The sequence below is a fragment of the Hypomesus nipponensis genome, chromosome 24 (assembly GCF_054491055.1).
Source record: "Hypomesus nipponensis isolate SF chromosome 24, ASM5449105v1, whole genome shotgun sequence".
In the NCBI taxonomy this organism is placed as follows: Eukaryota; Metazoa; Chordata; class Actinopteri; order Osmeriformes; family Osmeridae; genus Hypomesus; species Hypomesus nipponensis.
Genome location: NC_140384.1, coordinates 1,742,501 through 1,764,271, shown reverse-complemented (window position 1 = coordinate 1,764,271; position 21,771 = coordinate 1,742,501). Strand labels below are relative to the sequence as shown.

At 37.9% G+C, this 21,771-nt stretch overlaps 2 protein-coding genes and 1 non-coding gene across 3 annotated transcripts; all 3 read right to left on the bottom strand.

The window, feature by feature from the left end:
• Positions 1-10,966: 10,966 nt before the first annotated feature.
• On the bottom strand, positions 10,967-11,051 carry trnas-aga (transfer RNA serine (anticodon AGA)). Its single transcript has one exon. It is a non-coding gene; the product is annotated as a tRNA-Ser (tRNA).
• A 2,057-nt stretch (positions 11,052-13,108) lies between these two features.
• Positions 13,109-15,223, bottom strand: LOC146232662 (uncharacterized). The gene is made up of 5 exons (XM_084690561.1): positions 15,022-15,223; positions 14,548-14,828; positions 14,090-14,352; positions 13,590-13,847; positions 13,109-13,416 (listed from the first exon to the last, which is right to left on the bottom strand). The coding sequence occupies exons 1-5, from the start codon at positions 15,203-15,205 to the stop codon at positions 13,230-13,232; spliced, it is 1,173 nt and encodes a 390-aa protein (XP_084546687.1). The 5' UTR covers positions 15,206-15,223; the 3' UTR covers positions 13,109-13,229.
• Positions 15,224-15,278: 55 nt separating this feature from the next.
• Positions 15,279-17,019, bottom strand: LOC146232661 (uncharacterized). Its single transcript, XM_084690006.1, has 5 exons — positions 16,954-17,019; positions 16,498-16,830; positions 16,131-16,371; positions 15,409-15,990; positions 15,279-15,295 (listed from the first exon to the last, which is right to left on the bottom strand). The coding sequence occupies exons 1-5, from the start codon at positions 17,017-17,019 to the stop codon at positions 15,279-15,281; spliced, it is 1,239 nt and encodes a 412-aa protein (XP_084546132.1).
• Positions 17,020-21,771: the final 4,752 nt, after the last annotated feature.

Here is a 21,771-nt window from a genome sequence, read left to right as displayed (position 1 = left end):
TGAAAACGCTATTCAGGAGCTGAAAAGCACTTTAGAGTAAAGACAAAATTAAAGTCTCAAAAACGGAGTATAATGGCTAAACATCTACACAAAACACATTTTCCGTGTATCAACAGCCCACAGAAGCATGTTATAACACTTCAAACATCAAGAAAACCATTCGGACAGAAGTTACATGCAAAACTTTATAAATGCATTGAAAACGCTATTCAGGAGCTGAAAAGCACTTTAGAGCAAAGACAAAATTAAAGTCTCAAAAACGGAATATAATGGCTAAACATCTACACAAAACACCTTTTCAATGTATTTCAATATATAAACAGTCAATAAATCAGTTTTTGATGTATTTTAAGTGCTATGTGTCATTCATCCTGATTAAGGGGTTAGTTGTCTCATATATATAAAAAGTGTGTTTTAGAACTGCAATTTGAATGTAAAGCAGGAATTGTGCTTGTAGCAGAATTGGTTCAGGGGGTTGATGCATGAGTTACATGTTGTGGTCATTGTGTCTCAAGTACCAGTATTTGTGACAAAAATGTATTTGTGTGTAAACAATTGACAAAAAGTGTAATAGCACTGGTAGGCTACTTAGTTACTTTGCAAGAGTTCTAGGAATAAAGTATAGGAGGAATAGGAGAAAAACAATCCCGAAGTCAGAATTTGAGAAACTTTGGTCGGTTTATTAAACCTGAAAATATATATTTAGCAAATATATACATCTTAATTTTTTGTTTTTTTGTTTTGTTTTTTAACACCATGCAATGCACAAACACATGAATTAAAAACATAACTATATACAATACTTTACTATTTACACATAACTATTATATACAGTATTATAAAATTTAAGGAACTTTGGTCACTTTATTAAACCTGAAAGTATATATTTAGCAAATATATACATTTATCTTTTTTTTGTTTGTTCAATTTTTTTTAGAACACCATGCAATGCACAAACACAGAAATTAAAATATCAATATCAACTATATACAATACTTAACTATTTACACATAACTATTATATACAGTATTTTACAATTTATTTACCACTGGCAAGACTGGTCAACTGGTCTTTCCACTCTGCCAGGGTGAGTCCTGAGGCTGGACAGTACCACCGCCCCTTCAGCTGGGTGTGACCAGTACTTTTGTTTTTTCCCTGCCCACACTGCTTGCAAATGTACTGGTAGGTATCCCTGAACTTCTTCCGTGGAGGTTCACCCCTATTCAGGAGCTGAAAAGCACTTTAAGAGCAAAGACAAAATTTAAGTCTCAAAAACGGAATATAATGGCCAATTATCTACACAAAACACCTTTTCAATGTAGAAACAGCCAAAGAAGCATGTTTTAACACTTAAAACATCAAGAAACCCATTCAGACGGAAGTAAAATGCCAAACTTTGTAAATGCCCTCTTAAAACGCTATTTAGGACCTGAAAAGCACTTTAGAGTAATAAAGAAATGAAGGTCTAAAAATTTGAATATAATGGCTAAACATCTACACAAAACACCTTTTCTGTGTATTTACAGCCACAGAAGTATGTTATACCACTTCAAACATCAAAAAACCATTCAGACAGAAGTTACATGCGAAACGTTGTAAATGCATTGAAAACGCTATTCAGGAGCTGAAAAGCACTTAAGAGCAAAGACAAAATTAAAGTCTCAAAAACGGAATATAATGGCTAAACATCTACACAAAACACCTGTTCAATGTATAAACAGCCACAGAAGCATGTTATAACACTTCAAACATCAAAAAACCATTCAGACGGAAGTTAAATGCACAACTTTTTAAATGCCTTTTTAAAACGCTATTCATGACCTGAAAAGCACTTTAGAGTAATAAAGAAATGAAAGTCAAAAAATTGGAATATAACGGCTAAATATCTACACAAAACACCTGTTCTGTGTATTTACAGCCACAGAAGTATGTTATACCACTTCAAACATCAAAAAACCATTCAGACAGAAGTTACATGCGAAATGTTGTAAATCCATTGAAAACGCTATTCAGGAGCTGAAAAGCACTTTAGAGCAAAGACAAAATTAAAGTCTCAAAAACTGAATATAATGGCTAAACATCTACACAAAACACCTTTTCAATGTATAAACAGCCACAGAAGCATGTTATACCACATCAAACATCAAGAAAACCATTCAGACAGAAGTTAAATGCCAAACTTTGTAAATGCCTTGAAAACACTATTTAGGACCTGAAAAGCACTTTAGAGTAATAAAAAAATGAAAGTCTCAAAAACAGAATCTAAGGGCTAAACATCTTCACTGAACACCTTTTTCATGTATAAACAGCCACAGAAGCATTTTATAACACTTCAAACATCAAGAAAACAATACAGACAGAAGTTACATGCAAAACTTTGTAAATGCATTAAAAACGCTATTCAGGAGCTGAAAAGCACTTTAGAGCAATAAAGAAATGAAAGTCTAAAAAATTGAATATAATGGCTAAACATCTACACAAAACAACTTTTCCATATATAAACAGCCACAGAAGCATGTTATAACACTTAAAACATCAAGAAAGCCATTCAGACAGAAGTTACATGCGAAACTTTGTAAATGCATTGAAAACGCTATTCAGGAGCTGAAAAGCACTTTAGAGAAAGACAAAATTAAAGTCTCAAAAACGGAATATAATGGCTAAAAATCTACACAAAACAATTTTTCCATTTATAAACAGCCACAGAAGCATGTTATAACACTTCAAACATCAAGAAAACCATTCAGACAAAAGTTAATTGCCAAACTTTGTAAATGCCTTGAAAACGCTATTCAGGAGCTGAAGAGCACTTTAGAGCAATAAAGAAATGAAAGTCTAAAAAACGGAATATAATGGCTAAAGATCTACAGAAAACACATTTTCTGTGTATATACAGCTACAGAAGTATGTTATACTACTTCAAACATCAAGGAAACCATTCAGACGGAAGTTAAATGCCAAACTTTGTAAATGCATTGTAAACGCTATTCAGGAGCTGAAAGGCACTTTAGAGCAATACAAAAATGAAAGTCTCAAAAACAGAATCTAAGGGCTAAACATCTTCACTAAACACCTTTTTCATGTATAAACAGCCACAGAAGCATGTTATAACACTTCAAACATCAAGAAAGCCATTCAGACAGAAAAGTTAAATGCCAAACTTTGTAAATGCCTTAAAACGCTATTCAGGACCTGAAAAGCACTTTAGAGTAATAAAGAAATGAAAGTCTAAAAAATTGAATATAATGGCTAAACATCTACACAAAACAACTTTTCCATATATAAACAGCCACAGAAGCATGTTATAACACTTAAAACATCAAGAAAACCATTCAGACAGAATTTAAATGCCAAACTTTGTAAATGCCTTAAAACGCTATTCAGGAGCTGAAAGCACTTTAGAGCAATAAAGAAATGAAAGTCTAAAAAATGGAATATAATGGCTAAACATCTACACAAAACACCTTTTCTGTGTATTAACAGCGCACTTTAGAGCAAAGAAAAAATGAAAGTCTCAAAAACGGAATATAATGGCTAAACATCTACACAAAACACCTTTTCAATGTATAAACAGCCACAGAAGCATGTTATACCACTTCAAACATCAAAAAACCATTCAGACAGAAGTTACATGCGAAACTTTGTGCGAAACGCTATTCAGGACCTGAAAAGCACTTAAGAGCAATAAAAAAATGAAAGTCTCAAAAACAGAATCTAAGGGCTAAACATCTTCACTAAACACCTTTTTCATGTATAAACAGCCACATAAGCATGTTATAACACTTCAAACATCAAGGAAGCCATTCAAACAGAAGTTACATGCGAAACTTTGTAAATGCATTGAAAACGCTATTCAGGAGCTGAAAAGCACTTTAGAGTAAAGACAAAATTAAAGTCTCAAAAACGGAGTATAATGGCTAAACATCTACACAAAACACATTTTCCGTGTATCAACAGCCCACAGAAGCATGTTATAACACTTCAAACATCAAGAAAACCATTCGGACAGAAGTTACATGCAAAACTTTATAAATGCATTGAAAACGCTATTCAGGAGCTGAAAAGCACTTTAGAGCAAAGACAAAATTAAAGTCTCAAAAACGGAATATAATGGCTAAACATCTACACAAAACACCTTTTCAATGTATAAAAAGCCACAGAAGCATGTTTTAACACTTAAAACATCAAGAAAACCATTCAGACGGAAGTAAAGTGCCAAACTTTGTAAATGCCTTCTGAAAACGCCATTCAGGACCTGAAAAGCACTTTAGAGTAATAAAGAAATGAAAATCTAAAAATTTGAATATAATGGCTAAACATTTACACAAAACACCTTTTCTGTGTATTTACAGCCACAGAAGTATGTTATACCACTCCAAACATCAAAAAACCATTCAGACAGAAGTAACATGCGAAACGTTGTAAATGCATTGAAAACGCTATTCGGGAGCTGAAAAGCACTTTAGAGCAAAGACAAAATTAAAGTCTCAAAAACGGAATATAATGGCTAAACATCTATACAAAACAATTTTTCCATATATAAACAGCCACAGAAGCATGCTATAACACTTCAAACATCAAGAAAGCCATTCAAACAGAAGTTACATGCGAAACTTTGTAAATGCATTGAAAACGCTATTCAGGAGCTGAAAAGCACTTTAGAGCCATAAAAAAATGAAAGTCTCAAAAAGTGAATCTAAGGGCTAAACACCTACACAAAACACCTTTTGAATGTATAAACAGCCACAGAAGCTAGTTGTATTACTTAAAACATCAAGAAAACCATTCAGACAAAAATTAAATGCCAAATGCCTTGAAAACGCTATTCAGGAGCAGAAAAGCACTTTAGAGCAATAAAGTAATGAATGTCTAAAAAACGGAATATAATGGCTAAACATCTACAAAAAACAACTTATCTGTGTATTTACAGCCACAAAAGCATGTTATAACACTTCAAACATTAAGAAAGCCATTCAGACAGAAGTTACATGCGAAACTTTGTAAATGCATTGAAAACGCTATTCAGGAGCTGAAAAGTACTTTAGAGCAATAAAGAAATGAAAGTCTAAAAAATGGAATATAATGGCTAAAAATCTACACAAAACAGCTTTTCCATATATTAACAGCCACAGAAGCACGTTATAACACTTCAAACATCAAGAAAGCCATTCAGACAGAAGTTACATGCGAAACTTTGTAAATGTATTGAAAACGCTCTTCAGGAGCTGAAAAGCACTTTAGAGCCATAAAAAAATGAAAGTCTCAAAAAGTGAATCTAAGGGCTAAACACCTACACAAAACACCTTTTGAATGTATAAACAGCCACAGAAGCTAGTTATATTACTTAAAACATCAAGAAAACCATTCAGACAAAAATTAAATGCCAAACTTAGTAAATGCATTGAAAACGCTATTCAGGAGCTGAAAAGCACTTTAGAGCAATAAAGTAATGAAAGTCTAAAAAACGGAATATAATTGGCTAAACATCTACACAAAACACCTTATCTGTGTATGTACAGCCACAAAAGCATGTTATAACACTTCAAACATCAAGAAAGCCATTCAGACAGAAGTTATATGCCAAACTTTGTAAATGCATTGAAAACGCTATTCAGGAGCTGAAAAGCACTTTAGAGCAAAGACAAAATTAAAGTCTCAAAAACGGAATATAATGGCTAAACATCTACACAAAACACCTTTTCAATGTATAAACAGCCACAGAAGCATGTTTTAACACTTAAAACATCAAGAAAACCATTCAGACGGAAGTTAAATGCCAAACTTTGTAAATGCCTTCTTAAAAAGCTATTCAGGACCTGAAAAACACTTTAGAGTAATAAAGAAATGAAAGTCAAAAAATTTGAATATAATGGCTAAACATCTACACAAAACACCTTTTCTGTGTATTTAAAGCCACAGAAGCATGTTATAACACTTCAAACATCAAGAAAGCCATTCAGACAGAAGTTACATGCGAAACTTTGTAAATGCATTGAAAACGCTCTTCAGGAGCTGAAAAGCACTTTAGAGCCATAAAAAAATGAAAGTCTCAAAAAGTGAATCTAAGGGCTAAACATCTACACAAAACACCTTTTTCATGTATAAACAGCCACAGAAGCTAGTTGTATTACTTAAAACATCAAGAAAACCATTCAGACAAAAATTAAATGCCAAATGCCTTGAAAACGCTATTCAGGAGCAGAAAAGCACTTTAGAGCAATAAAGTCATGAAAGTCTAAAAAACGGAATATAATGGCTAAACATCTACAAAAAACAACTTATCTGTGTATTTACAGCCACAAAAGCATGTTATAACACTTCAAACATCAAGAAAGCCATTCAGACAGAAGTTACATGCGAAACTTTGTAAATGCATTGAAAACGCTATTCAGGAGCTGAAAAGCACTTTAGAGAAAGACAAAATTAAAGTCTCAAAAACGGAATATAATGGCTAAAAATCTACACAAAACAATTTTTCCATTTATAAACAGCCACAGAAGCATGTTATAACACTTCAAACATCAAGAAAACCATTCAGACAAAAGTTAATTGCCAAACTTTGTAAATGCCTTGAAAACGCTATTCAGGAGCTGAAGAGCACTTTAGAGCAATAAAGAAATGAAAGTCTAAAAAACGGAATATAATGGCTAAAGATCTACAGAAAACACATTTTCTGTGTATATACAGCTACAGAAGTATGTTATACTACTTCAAACATCAAGGAAACCATTCAGACGGAAGTTAAATGCCAAACTTTGTAAATGCATTGTAAACGCTATTCAGGAGCTGAAAGGCACTTTAGAGCAATACAAAAATGAAAGTCTCAAAAACAGAATCTAAGGGCTAAACATCTTCACTAAACACCTTTTTCATGTATAAACAGCCACAGAAGCATGTTATAACACTTCAAACATCAAGAAAGCCATTCAGACAGAAAAGTTAAATGCCAAACTTTGTAAATGCCTTAAAACGCTATTCAGGACCTGAAAAGCACTTTAGAGTAATATAGAAATGAAAGTCTAAAAAATTGAATATAATGGCTAAACATCTACACAAAACAACTTTTCCATATATAAACAGCCACAGAAGCATGTTATAACACTTAAAACATCAAGAAAACCATTCAGACAGAATTTAAATGCCAAACTTTGTAAATGCCTTAAAACGCTATTCAGGAGCTGAAAAGCACTTTAGAGAAAGACAAAATTAAAGTCTCAAAAACGGAATATAATGGCTAAAAATCTACACAAAACAATTTTTCCATTTATAAACAGCCACAGAAGCATGTTATAACACTTCAAACATCAAGAAAACCATTCAGACAAAAGTTAATTGCCAAACTTTGTAAATGCCTTGAAAACGCTATTCAGGAGCTGAAGAGCACTTTAGAGCAATAAAGAAATGAAAGTCTAAAAAACGGAATATAATGGCTAAAGATCTACAGAAAACACATTTTCTGTGTATATACAGCTACAGAAGTATGTTATACTACTTCAAACATCAAGGAAACCATTCAGACGGAAGTTAAATGCCAAACTTTGTAAATGCATTGTAAACGCTATTCAGGAGCTGAAAGGCACTTTAGAGCAATACAAAAATGAAAGTCTCAAAAACAGAATCTAAGGGCTAAACATCTTCACTAAACACCTTTTTCATGTATAAACAGCCACAGAAGCATGTTATAACACTTCAAACATCAAGAAAGCCATTCAGACAGAAAAGTTAAATGCCAAACTTTGTAAATGCCTTAAAACGCTATTCAGGACCTGAAAAGCACTTTAGAGTAATAAAGAAATGAAAGTCTAAAAAATTGAATATAATGGCTAAACATCTACACAAAACAACTTTTCCATATATAAACAGCCACAGAAGCATGTTATAACACTTAAAACATCAAGAAAACCATTCAGACAGAATTTAAATGCCAAACTTTGTAAATGCCTTAAAACGCTATTCAGGAGCTGAAAGCACTTTAGAGCAATAAAGAAATGAAAGTCTAAAAAATGGAATATAATGGCTAAACATCTACACAAAACACCTTTTCTGTGTATTAACAGCGCACTTTAGAGCAAAGAAAAAATGAAAGTCTCAAAAACGGAATATAATGGCTAAACATCTACACAAAACACCTTTTCAATGTATAAACAGCCACAGAAGCATGTTATACCACTTCAAACATCAAAAAACCATTCAGACAGAAGTTACATGCGAAACTTTGTGCGAAACGCTATTCAGGACCTGAAAAGCACTTAAGAGCAATAAAAAAATGAAAGTCTCAAAAACAGAATCTAAGGGCTAAACATCTTCACTAAACACCTTTTTCATGTATAAACAGCCACATAAGCATGTTATAACACTTCAAACATCAAGGAAGCCATTCAAACAGAAGTTACATGCAAAACTTTGTAAATGCATTGAAAACGCTATTCAGGAGCTGAAAAGCACTTTAGAGTAAAGACAAAATGAAAGTCTCAAAAACGGAGTATAATGGCTAAACATCTACACAAAACACATTTTCCGTGTATCAACAGCCCACAGAAGCATGTTATAACACTTCAAACATCAAGAAAACCATTCGGACAGAAGTTACATGCAAAACTTTATAAATGCATTGAAAACGCTATTCAGGAGCTGAAAAGCACTTTAGAGCAAAGACAAAATTAAAGTCTCAAAAACGGAATATAATGGCTAAACATCTACACAAAACACCTTTTCAATGTATAAACAGCCACAGAAGCATGTTTTAACACTTAAAACATCAAGAAAACCATTCAGACGGAAGTAAAGTGCCAAACTTTGTAAATGCCTTCTGAAAACGCCATTCAGGACCTGAAAAGCACTTTAGAAAGAAATGAAAATCTAAAAATTTGAATATAATGGCTAAACATCTACACAAAACACCTTTTCTGTGTATTTACAGCCACAGAAGTATGTTATACCACTTCAAACATCAAAAAACCATTCAGACAGAAGTTACATGCGAAACGTTGTAAATGCATTGAAAACGCTATTCGGGAGCTGAAAAGCACTTTAGAGCAAAGACAAAATTAAAGTCTCAAAAACGGAATATAATGGCTAAACATCTATACAAAACAATGTTTCCATATATAAACAGCCACAGAAGCATGCTATAACACTTCAAACATCAAGAAAGCCATTCAAACAGAAGTTACATGCGAAACTTTGTAAATGCATTGAAAACGCTATTCAGGAGCTGAAAAGCACTTTAGAGCCATAAAAAAATGAAAGTCTCAAAAAGTGAATCTAAGGGCTAAACACCTACACAAAACACCTTTTGAATGTATAAACAGCCACAGAAGCTAGTTGTATTACTTAAAACATCAAGAAAACCATTCAGACAAAAATTAAATGCCAAATGCCTTGAAAACGCTATTCAGGAGCAGAAAAGCACTTTAGAGCAATAAAGTAATGAAAGTCTAAAAAACGGAATATAATGGCTAAACATCTACAAAAAACAACTTATCTGTGTATTTACAGCCACAAAAGCATGTTATAACACGAAGTTACATGCGAAACTTTGTAAATGCATTGAAAACGCTATTCAGGAGCTGAAAAGTACTTTAGAGCAATAAAGAAATGAAAGTCTAAAAAATGGAATATAATGGCTAAAAATCTACACAAAACAACTTTTCCATATATTAACAGCCACAGAAGCACGTTATAACACTTCAAACATCAAGAAAGCCATTCAGACAGAAGTTACATGCGAAACTTTGTAAATGTATTGAAAACGCTCTTCAGGAGCTGAAAAGCACTTTAGAGCCATAAAAAAATGAAAGTCTCAAAAAGTGAATCTAAGGGCTAAACACCTACACAAAACACCTTTTGAATGTATAAACAGCCACAGAAGCTAGTTATATTACTTAAAACATCAAGAAAACCATTCAGACAAAAATTAAATGCCAAACTTAGTAAATGCATTGAAAACGCTATTCAGGAGCTGAAAAGCACTTTAGAGCAATAAAGTAATGAAAGTCTAAAAAACGGAATATAATTGGCTAAACATCTACACAAAACACCTTATCTGTGTATGTACAGCCACAAAAGCATGTTATAACACTTCAAACATCAAGAAAGCCATTCAGACAGAAGTTACATTCGAAACTTTGTAAATGCATTGAAAACGCTATTCAGGAGCTGAAAAGCACTTTAGAGCAATAAAGAAATGAAAGTCTAAAAAACGGAATGTAATGGCTAAACATCTACACAAAACACCTTTTCTGTGTATATACAGCTACAGAAGCATGTTATACTACTTCAAACATCAAGAAAACCATTCAGACAGAAGTTATATGCCAAACTTTGTAAATGCATTGAAAACGCTATTCAGGAGCTGAAAAGCACTTTAGAGCAAAGACAAAATTAAAGTCTCAAAAACGGAATATAATGGCTAAACATCTACACAAAACACCTTTTCAATGTATAAACAGCCACAGAAGCATGTTTTAACACTTAAAACATCAAGAAAACCATTCAGACGGAAGTTAAATGCCAAACTTTGTAAATGCCTTCTTAAAACGCTATTCAGGACCTGAAAAACACTTTAGAGTAATAAAGAAATGAAAGTCAAAAAATTTGAATATAATGGCTAAACATCTACACAAAACACCTTTTCTGTGTATCTACAGCCACAGAAGTATGTTATACCACTTCAAACATTAAAAACCATTCAGACAGAAGTTACATGCGAAACGTTGTAAATGCATTGAAAACGCTAGCAGAGCACGTCCTTAAAAGGCAAACGCGTCCACTGCCGCAATGGGGCGGCCATGAATGCGCAAATATTCCAAGTGTGGTTAGGGTTCCATTCCTTGTCGGTGTCTCTGTCTGTGAGGGTTCAGGGCCCCGAAACGAGAAATGTGTCAACCTCAGCGCAACCGAAGACAGCTCCTGACATTTGCGAACGACTAAGAAACTCTATCTCATTCTGATTAAAAAGGGCGCTCGTAGTCGGCAGGATTCGAACCTGCGCAGGGAGACCCCAATGGATTTCTAGTCCATCGCCTTAACCACTCGGCCAAAAATGGGGCAAAAGGGACTGCTAGCGGGGGGCAAAAGGAAAAAAGAGGGGGGGGGGGGGAGAGAAAAAACGGAAAGAGAAAAGGAGAAAAACAAACAAATTGTCATGTTTTTTTCTCCACTCACATCCCCTTTAAAGTTCTTTTCACACACATGTGCGCTTATTTTCATCACTTTTATCAACGACATTGACACGTCGTCTCCTGCGGGATTCGATCCGATGAGGCTGTGCACCGTGTCAGCAATCACCAACACCATGCAATAACATTTTTTTTTTTTCTCGTATCACGTGTATATTGCTCGTATTACTAAGTGAATTGTGTGAATATTTTATGTATTGTTTAAGAGTAGCCAGAACCAAAATCAATGTGTGTCATAACATACTCAATAAATCAGTTTTTGATGTATTTTAAGTGCTATGTGTCATTCATCCTGATTAAGGGGTTAGTTGTCTCATATATATATATATATATAGCCCCTACAACATCAAACACTCATCCCCCCCCTCCCCTGCTGTGCTCCACTCTGTCCCTCTCCACAAACCAGGTGAGAAAAAAGGTCAGGAAGATCAAAGCCAGAAAGCCAGAAATGTATTGTCATTGGCAGAGGGATATTCCAGAATTGCTGAAATTTAATAGTTTTTCTCGATTGTTAACACACATTTTCTGAACGCATACCTCATACTTTCTACTCACAAATAAAAAACACACACACACAATGGGCTAAACCCCTCACTTCTCCTGTGTGTTCCTTGTGAAAACAAAAGATTTTCTTCATGAAAATTGAGCCAAATGCAGAGAATTGTGTGTAGCGTTTTGAAAAAAGTGTGTTTTAGAACTGCAATTTGAATGTAAAGCAGGAATTGTGCTTGTAGCAGAATTGGTTCAGGGGGTTGGTGCATGAGTTACATGTTGTGGTCATTGTGTCTCAAGTACCAGTATTTGTGACAAAAATGTATTTGTGTGTAAACAATTGACAAAAAGTGTAATAGCACTGGTAGGCTACTTAGTTACTTTGCAAGAGTTCTAGGAATAAAGTATAGGAGGAATAGGAGAAAAACAATCCCGAAGTCAGAATTTGAGAAACTTTGGTCGGTTTATTAAACCTGAAAATATATATTTAGCAAATATATACATCTTAATTTTTTGTTTTTTTGTTTTGTTTTTTAACACCATGCAATGCACAAACACATGAATTAAAAACATAACTATATACAATACTTTACTATTTACACATAACTATTATATACAGTATTATAAAATTTAAGGAACTTTGGTCACTTTATTAAACCTGAAAGTATATATTTAGCAAATATATACATTTATCTTTTTTTTGTTTGTTCAATTTTTTTTAGAACACCATGCAATGCACAAACACAGAAATTAAAATATCAATATCAACTATATACAATACTTAACTATTTACACATAACTATTATATACAGTATTTTACAATTTATTTACCACTGGCAAGACTGGTCAACTGGTCTTTCCACTCTGCCAGGGTGAGTCCTGAGGCTGGACAGTACCACCGCCCCTTCAGCTGGGTGTGACCAGTACTTTTGTTTTTTCCCTGCCCACACTGCTTGCAAATGTACTGGTAGGTATCCCTGAACTTCTTCCGTGGAGGTTCACCCCTAGCCATCAGTTCCTCGTTCTCCAGGGCAGCTTTTTTTTGTCTCCACGTACGTTGCCTTGGCTGGACAAAGGTGCCAGGTGGTGGAGGGGCCAGGGACTGTGGATGGTCAGCAGATGGCTGGAAGGGGGGAGGTGGCTGGAAGGGTGGCTGGTCCGAGGGCCAGGCAGGAAATGGTGGTGGTGGCGGCAGGTGACCCTGCTGGTACGAGGGCCAGGCAGGATATGATGGTGGTGGCAGGTGACCCTGCTGGTACAAGCCCCAGGCAGGAGAAGGTGGTGGTGGCAGGTAATCCTCCTGGTACGAGCCCCAGGCAGGAGATGGTGGTGGTGGTGATGGCAGGTGACCCTGCTGGTACGAGGGCCAGGCAGGAGATGGTGGTGGCAGGTAACCCTGCTGATACGAGCCCCAGGCAGGAGATGGTGGTGGTGGTGGTGGCGGCGGCGGCAGGTTACCATGCTCAAACGAGGCAGAGCCAGCAGAACCAGGCCATACATATGACCCAGGCTGGTAGTGCTGTGCCAAGGCAGATCCAACACTATGCCGAGGGCGTATCACTGCCTCACCCTCCCGGTTTTCTGGCTCCTCAAACTCCATGACCTCATGCCCATGCTGCACAGGAGCACCTGGAAGAGTCTGGGCTTCAGGGAGTGAGTCCTTGGCCAGTTCAAACCGTTTGGGGAGTACGGTGCCCTGCAGCAGCATGTCCCTGTCCTTCCTCTTATCCCTCCTAAAAGCAGCCTAAAAAACAAAAATGCATACAGTAGCTTCAGTTAGTTATTCAATACAAAGTAGCCTATCCTCCTATGTTTAGTATTTTCTAACAAGCAAGCAGGTGAAAGTTTTTCTTGCAGTTTAATAATATAATGTCATCATTGTATAGGAAAGGTACAAACGTAAAAAACAAGACTCACCAAGAAGAGACTGTTGTGTTGTTAACTGGTATCAGAACCACGTTGGTCTTCTCCAGAACAACCCTGCTGTCCTCCAGCAGCTGTTTCAGATGGCTGTAGGCCACCACAATGGACTGCGGGATGGGCAGAGTTCTACTCCTTGTGTCCTTGGGCCTGTTTCGTGCTTGCTGAAACTCTTTTAAAAGTCTCAGGCAAACACATTCGCTGACCCTGTGGACTTCGGGGTCCTGGGCTGCCTGCCCGTGAGTCATGAACAGTCTGTGGGAAAGAAGGATGATATGGTCCGGACTTTAAACAAGGCTGTAAACTAAGAAAAATGGTAATAGCAACCATATCAATGTCACCTGTGAACAGCCCAATTTGCCCCCCACAAACTAATATAATCACAAAATAATATTTGAAATTCACCATAAGTTTTTCAATCTTGGTTTGATGCAGTACAGCCTACTGATTCAATGATTTGTAATGAACCGAAATGATTATGAATTGTGTCAAATCACCTCTCTGCCGCCTGCTGTCCAGGAGCAGAGCCACTCGGCTTCCTGGGCGCTCTCCAAGGTCCTGCCACGGTCTTCTTCCTTGCTCTCTGGCCGAACCTCACAGGTTCCTTGTCCATAGCAGGAAGAGCCATGTAGAGATGGACAATGTCAGCCTCCTCTTTTGCCGACAAGGCAGTGATGGTTCGGTTCAGGCCAACCAGGTAGGCTGCCAGGTCATCAACCGCATCCCAGCCCAAGACACCTCTGGAGTCACATCGGCTCTTCTGAAAAGTGATAATCATGAAAAAAACATGTACATAAATGTGTCAATTTCTTTGAACTATTTGAGCAATGTTGACCTTTTTTCTCTCTCCATAAAACGTAATACTTGACGTTTTACTTGACAAACGTATGATACTTGTGGCATATCATTAGCGAACTTGTTACATATCTTGTTTTTGAGAAAGGTGTTACATTACCTGGTCTGATGTGCTGTCTTGTGTGTCGTCTTCCTCCACAATGATGTCCTCATCCAGGGATCGGGGTCCACTGTCACCCTCCAGTGTCACCTGGGCTTCCACGGCACATATTGGGGGATCAGGATCACCTTCCCTAAGGTCAGCTACCTGGCACACCGTGACGTCGGGTTCACCCCCGTCGTCCTCGAGCTCCTCTGTGGAGATATCTGGCAGCTGCTGTGGGACCAGCAGGTCGCCTCTATTGGACTGGGCCAACAGGTACTCCACTGCAATGCGCTCGCCTGTAACACAGTGTTTAAACACATAGTCAAAGAAGAGGAAAGGACACAAACACAGACACATCTCCTCCATGTACAGCACGATCTTCACTCCCACTCCCATGTCCTCTGAGGAGGGCTGGGGGTGGCAGAAAAAAGAAAAGTGGGAGAGGAAGTAATACTCAAATGGTCAGTGCTGATCTGAGAGCTATCTTACCAGTAGGTTTTCCAGGTGGGGTGAATTCTGGAACCAGAGAACAACCAAGGACCCGCTGGCTCATGCTGTTTAGGTGAGACATCAAGCGAACATCAAATGTCCTCAGGGTTGATGCCCCCACCACAGCTACAGCTTCCTTTGCCCGGTTCATGTTCCACCTCGATACCCCCTCCAGCATGTACATTTGTGTGTGCAATGCATTGCATCGAAAGCCTAAGAAACAAAATACTCAGGTTAGGTCAACCATTAATATGAAGTCAATAGATATTAACACCTATTAAATACAAAGTGACAGTTACATTGTTATTTGAATAATTCAAGTGCATACTATGTCATAACACCAACTTTTTTTTAACAGCATACGGCAAGTTAACATTTTAAATTTACCTGGAACGAAAGCACACTGGTGGCGGTGAAAACTCTCGAGGGAGGAGGACCCCCTCCCACACCTGAGGACGTCAAGGACTTTGCCACCCTTCTGCAGTGTCCCTGTCTTGGTGTACAACTCCACCCCTGCAGGGTCCTGGATGCACTCCAGGTGCTTCTGCTGCACCTCCCACACATGGTGCATGCTGTCAGGGTTCACCAGACGCAGCCCCGTGGTGTCAGTCAGCTCCCACATCGATTCGAGCAGCCCCGAAATCATGACCCGGATCTCCTCCATGGCACGGGTCCTCCGCCTGCAGTGCTTTGCCATTTCACCAGTGCTGATACTGGCCAAGAGCAGTGCCTCAGTGGGAGCATTTCCGCCATGGCTGCTCTTCCACTCCCCTTTCTTGGCCTCCTTAAGCCGCTGCACATCCTCCTGATCCCACTCAAAGATACAGGCAGAAAGTTTGGAGCAAAAGGTACCGTAGAGAGGGTGGTGCTCAGTAGTGAGGCCGCAGTTAAACCTTCGCATGAAGTGGAAGACGTCTAAACGGACGACCAACTTCCATGGTCGAAAGAGTCTCAGCACTGACGACACACCTGTGAAAGACAAACATTGATTATTACAGATGTGATCATCTATTTTTTGTGTAATATTTTTACATCATAATTAACTTAAGTTAATTACATACTGTAATCTGCAATGTATATTTCATAAAGTAACAATTTCAGCATCCCACCTGACTGGCTGCAGCAGTCCCAGTCAACATAGATAGCCTCAGGCTCAGCTTGTCCAGCATTCTCATAACGTGTGACGATGCCCTGGCACAACTCTTCCAGCCCTGCACCTTCACCTGTCGTCAGAACACTGTTCAGAACCTGGCCAAGCTCGTTGCCGATGTTGGACATCCATGCAGCGGTGTCCCCTATACTGCCAGCCAGCTTCTTGGTGATGTGAAAAACAAACAAAAACAGAACTTTCTAAAAAAACGGTACAAGCTTACTAAAATTAATACTATTTCATCATTGGGATGATAAAGTAAACTATTTATATCCATTCCAATTGGTTAACATCAGAGTAAATAAAAGTAATGCTAAAACCCTCACCTTCTTTGTAGAGTCCATCTTCAGAATGCTACCATAGGTAGAGGTGATCACCCCCTTCATCTCTTCCAGGTGGCTGAGGATGTCGTTAGAGTGGACCGTCTCAAACCACTGGGCAAGTGGAAGGGGCCTGAAGGGTGGAGGAGGAAGATGGCCAGCTGCAGAACAGACGAAGGTAGCCATCTTCAAATGAAGCTCACAGTCAGACAGGTAGCGGATGGTCTGACGTGCCCACTCCTCACTGTGTGCTTCCTCTACTGCAGACTGGAGGTAGGAGGAACTATTCCCACTGGTCCTTGGCTTCAGGAAAGTCATACACTTCCTATCCAGGGCTAGCTGTGTAGTGAGGACAGCGGGAAAGAGGCTTGTATGTGCCACATCCAGTTGAGCAAGGATTTCCTGGCTCCATGGGCAGACCGGCAGCATACACTTGCTGCAACGTGGATAGTCCCCTCCCACCAAGTAGTAGCGGGTATCCACATCTATCACCTCCCTCACCTTCGGGTAGATCCCGGAGTGGTGCATTTTCCGGTCACACCGCGTACATTTCAGAGGAATCCCCCACATCCTCATTGGTGCCCAGAGGAACATCCTCTGCCGGAAGTGCCACCCGGGCTCGGGAGGAGACGGTTTGTGCTGCAGTGGTGGATGAAACCAGCACGCCTCCATTTTCTGCCTCAGCTGACCTGTAGGCTCATAGAGGACCTTGGCAATCCACACCCGATCTGCTGGCTGTATAACCTTTTTGAATTGATTGGGGAGAAAAGCTTCCCAATCAATGGAAGCTGGCCTAAGTGGAGTTTGAGGAGTGTGGCGTGGCGTGCTGGAGCAACCTGTTGGAGGAGGGAGCAGAGATGTAGTTGGAGGCGGAGATGGTGTGGGCCTTGGAGACGGTGTGGCCGTTAGCCTTGGAGATGCTGTGGGCCTTGGAGATGGCGTGGGCCTTGGAGATGGTGTGGCCGTTAGCCTTGGATATGGTGTGGGCCTTGGAGATAGTGTGGGCCTTGGAGATGGTGTGGCCGTTAGCCTTGGAGATGGTGTGGGCCTTGGAGATGGTGTGGGCCGTGGACATGGTGTGGGCCTTGGAGATGGTGTGGGCCTTGGAGATGGTGTGGGCCTTGGAGATGGTGTGGCCGTTAGCCTTGGAGATGGTGTGGGCCTTGGAGATAGTGTGGGCCTTGGAGATGGTGTGGCCGTTAGCCTTGGAGATGGTGTGGGCCTTGGAGATGGTGTGGGCCGTGGACATGGTGTGGGCCTTGGAGATGGTGTGGGCCTTGGAGATGGTGTGGGCCTTGGAGATGGTGTGGGCCTTGGAGATGGTGTGGGCCTTGGAGATGGTGTGGCCGTTAGCCTTGGAGATGGTGTGGGCCTTGGAGATGGTGTGGTGGAGCTACCTGTTGAAGTTGGCGATGGAGGTTGAGCCAACCAGGATAAATAATGGAACTGTTCTATATGCTCCAACAGGCCAACAGAACCTTGGACCTTGGCCCCACAGGTGTCACATGTCTCCTCTACATGGCGGTCAGAAAGGTGCATGGAGAATTGTTCTGCCTCCACAACCTGATTGCACTGACAGCACTTTACTGTTCTGTCTGCACAGGAGCCTCCCCCTGCCTGCCTTGAGCCTTCTTAAAACATCAAGAAAACCATTCAGACAGAATTTAAATGCCAAACTTTGTAAATGCCTTAAAACGCTATTCAGGACCTGAAAAGCACTCTAGAGTAATAAAGAAATGAAAGTCTAAAAAACGGAATATAATGGCAAAACATCTACACAAAACACCTTTTCTGTGTATTTACAGCCACAGAAGTATGTTATACCACTTCAAACATCAAAAAACCATTCAGACTGAAGTTACATGCGAAACTTTGTAAATGCATTGAAAACGCTATTAGGAGCTGAAAAGCATTTTAGAGCAATAAAGAAATGAAAGTCTAAAAAATTGAATATAAATGCTAAACATCTACACAAAACACCTTTTCAATATGTTATAACACTTCAAACATCAAGAAAACAATACAGACAGAAGTTACATGCAAAACTTTGTAAATGCATTGAAAACGCTATTAGGAGCTGAAAAGCATTTCAGAGCAATAAAGAAATGAAAGTCTAAAAAATTGAATATAAATGCTAAACATCTACACAAAACAACTTTTCCTATATAAACAGCCACAGAAGCATGTTAAAACACTTCAAACATCAAGAAAGCCATTCAGACAGAAGTTACATGCCAAACTTTATAAATGCATTGAAAACGCCATTCAGGAGCTGAAAAGCACTTTAGAGCAAAGAAAAAATGTAAGTCTCAAAAACGGAATATAATGGCTAAACATCTACACAAAACACATTTTCCGTGTATCAACAGCCCACAGAAGCATGTTATACCACTTCAAACATCAAAAAACCATTCAGACAGAAGTTACATGCGAAACTTTGTAAATGCATTGAAAACGCTATTCAGGAGCTGAAAAGCACTTTAGAGCAATACAAAAAATGAAAGTCTCAAAAACAGAATCTAAGGGCTAAACATTTTCACTAAAAACCTTTTTCATGTATAAACAGCCACAGAAGCATGTTATAACACTTCAAACATCAAGAAAGCCATTCAGACAGATGTTACATGTGAAACTTTGTAAATGCATTGAAAACGCTATTCGGGAGCTGAAAAGCACTTTAGAGCAAAGAAAAAATGAAAGTCTCAAAAAATCTACGGGCTAAACATATACACAAAACACCTTTTTCATGTATAAACAGCCACAGAAGCATGTTATAACACTTCAAACATCAAGAAAAAAATACAGACAGAAGTTACATGCGAAACTTTGTAATTGCATTGAAAACGCTATTAGGAGCTGAAAAGCACTTTAGAGCAATAAAGAAATGAAAGTCTAAAAAATTGAATATAATGGCTAAACATCTACACAAAACAACTTTTCATGTATAAACAACCACAGAAGCATGTTAAAACACTTCAAACATCAAGAAAGCCGTTCAGACAGAAGTAACATGCGAAACTTTGTAAATGCATTGAAAACGCTATTCAGGAGCTGAAAAGCACTTTAGAGCAAAGACAAAATTAAAGTCTCAAAAAGGGAGTATATAGGCTAAACATCTACACAAAACACCTTTTCAATGTATAAACAGCCACAGAAGCATGTTATAACACTGAAAACATCAAGAAAACCATTCAGACAGAAGTTAAATGCCAAACTTTGTAAATGCCTTGAAAACGCTATTCAGGACCTGAAAAGCACTTTAGAGTAATACAGAAATGAAAGTCTAAAAAATTGAATATAATGGCTAAACATCTACACAAAACACCTTTTCTGTGTATTTACAGCCACAGAAGTATGTTATACCACTTCAAACATCAAAAAACCATTCAGACTGAAGTTACATGCGAAACGTTGTAAATGCATTGTAAACGCTATTCAGGAGCTGAAAAGCACTTTAGAGCAATAAAAAAATGAAAGTCTCAAAAACAGAATCTAAGGGCTAAACATCTTCACTAAACACCTTTTTCATGTATAAACAGCCACATAAGCATGTTATAACACTTCAAACATCAAGAAAGCTATTCAGACAGATGTTACATGTGAAACTTTGTAAATGCATTGAAAACACTATTCAAGAGCTGAAAAGTACTTTAGAGCAAAGACAAAATGAAAGTCTCAAAAAGTGAATCTAAGGGCTAAACATCTACACAAAACACCTTTTCAATATATAAAGCCACAGAAGCATGTTATAACACTTCAAACATCAAGAAAAAAATACAGACAGAAGTTACATGCGAAACTTTGTAAATGCATTGAAAACGCTATTAGGAGAAGAAAAGCACTTTAGAGCAATAAAGAAATGAAAGTCTAAAAAATTGAATATAATGGCTAAACATCTACACAAAACAACTTTTCCATGTATAAACAGCCACATAAGCATGTTATAACACTGAAAACATCAAGAAAACCATTCAGAAAGAAGTTAAATGCCAAACTTTGTAAATGCATTGAAAATGCTATTCAGGAGCTGAAAAGCACTTTAGAGCAAAGAAAAAATTAAAGTCTCTAAAAGGGAGTATATAGGCTAAACATCTACACAAAACACATTTTCCGTGTATTAACAGCCCACAGAAGCATGTTATAACACTTCAAACATCAAGAAAACCATTCAGAAAGAAGTTAAATGCCAAACTTTGTAAATGCATTGAAAATGCTATTCAGGAGCTGAAAAGCACTTTAGAGCAAAGAAAAAATGAAAGTCTCAAAAAGTTAATCTAAGGGCTAAACATCTACACAAAACACCTTTTCAATATATAAAGCCACAGAAGCATGTTATAACACTTCAAACATCAAGAAAACCATTCAGACAGAATTTAAATGCCAAACTTTATAAATGCCTTGAAAACGCTATTCAGGACCTGAAAAGCACTTGAGAGCAAAGAAAAAAAGAAAGTCTCAAAAACGGAATATAATGGCTAAACATCTACACAAAACACCTTTTCAATGTATAAACAGCCACAGAAGTATGTTATACCACTTCAAACATCAAAAAACCATTCAGACAGAAGTTACATGCCAAACGTTGTAAATGCATTGAAAACGCTATTCAGGAGCTGAAAAGCACTATAGAGCAATACAAAAAATAAAAGTCTCAAAAACAGAATCTAAGGGCTAAACATCTTCACTAAACACCTTTTTCATGTATGAACAGCCACAGAAGTATGTTATACCACTTTAAACATCAAAAAACCATTCAGACTGAAGTTACATGCGAAACGTTGTAAATGCATCGTAAACGCTATTCAGGAGCTGAAAAGCACTTGAGAGCAATAAAAAAATGAAAGTCTCAAAAACAGAATCTAAGGGCTAAACATCTTCACTAAACACCTTTTTCATGTATAAACAGCCCACAGAAGCATGTTATAACACTTCAAACATCAAGAAAACCATTCAGACAGAAGTTAAATGCAAAACTTTGTAAATGCATTGAAAACGCTATTCAGGAGCTGAAAAGCACTTTAGAGCAAAGACAAAATGAAAGTCTCAAAAAGTGAATCTAAGGGCTAAACATCTACACAAAACACCTTTTCAATATATAAAGCCACAGAAGCATGTTATAACACTTCAAACATCAAGAAAAAAATACAGACAGAAGTTACATGCGAAACTTTGTAAATGCATTGAAAACGCTATTAGGAGAAGAAAAGCACTTTAGAGCAATAAAGAAATGAAAGTCTAAAAAATTGAATATAATGGCTAAACATCTACACAAAACAACTT

What these genes read in the sequence shown, in the direction of transcription:
- LOC146232662 (XM_084690561.1), bottom strand. Translation starts at nt 15,205, where the DNA reads ATGTACATGCTGGAGGGGGTATCGAGGTGGAACATGAACCGGGCAAAG. An exon ending in AAGACAGCACATCAGACCAG is followed by an intron (nt 14,353 to 14,547) that starts GTAATGTAACAC and finishes ATCACTTTTCAG; the next exon opens with AAGAGCCGATGTGACTCCAG. An exon ending in AACACAACAGTCTCTTCTTG is followed by an intron (nt 13,417 to 13,589) that starts GTGAGTCTTGTT and finishes TTTGTTTTTTAG; the next exon opens with GCTGCTTTTAGGAGGGATAA.
- LOC146232661 (XM_084690006.1), bottom strand. Translation starts at nt 17,019, where the DNA reads ATGCACCACTCCGGGATCTACCCGAAGGTGAGGGAGGTGATAGATGTG. An exon ending in TGGATACCCGCTACTACTTG is followed by an intron (nt 16,831 to 16,953) that starts GTGGGAGGGGAC and finishes CTCACTACACAG; the next exon opens with CTAGCCCTGGATAGGAAGTG. An exon ending in GGACTGCTGCAGCCAGTCAG is followed by an intron (nt 15,991 to 16,130) that starts GTGGGATGCTGA and finishes TGTCTTTCACAG; the next exon opens with GTGTGTCGTCAGTGCTGAGA.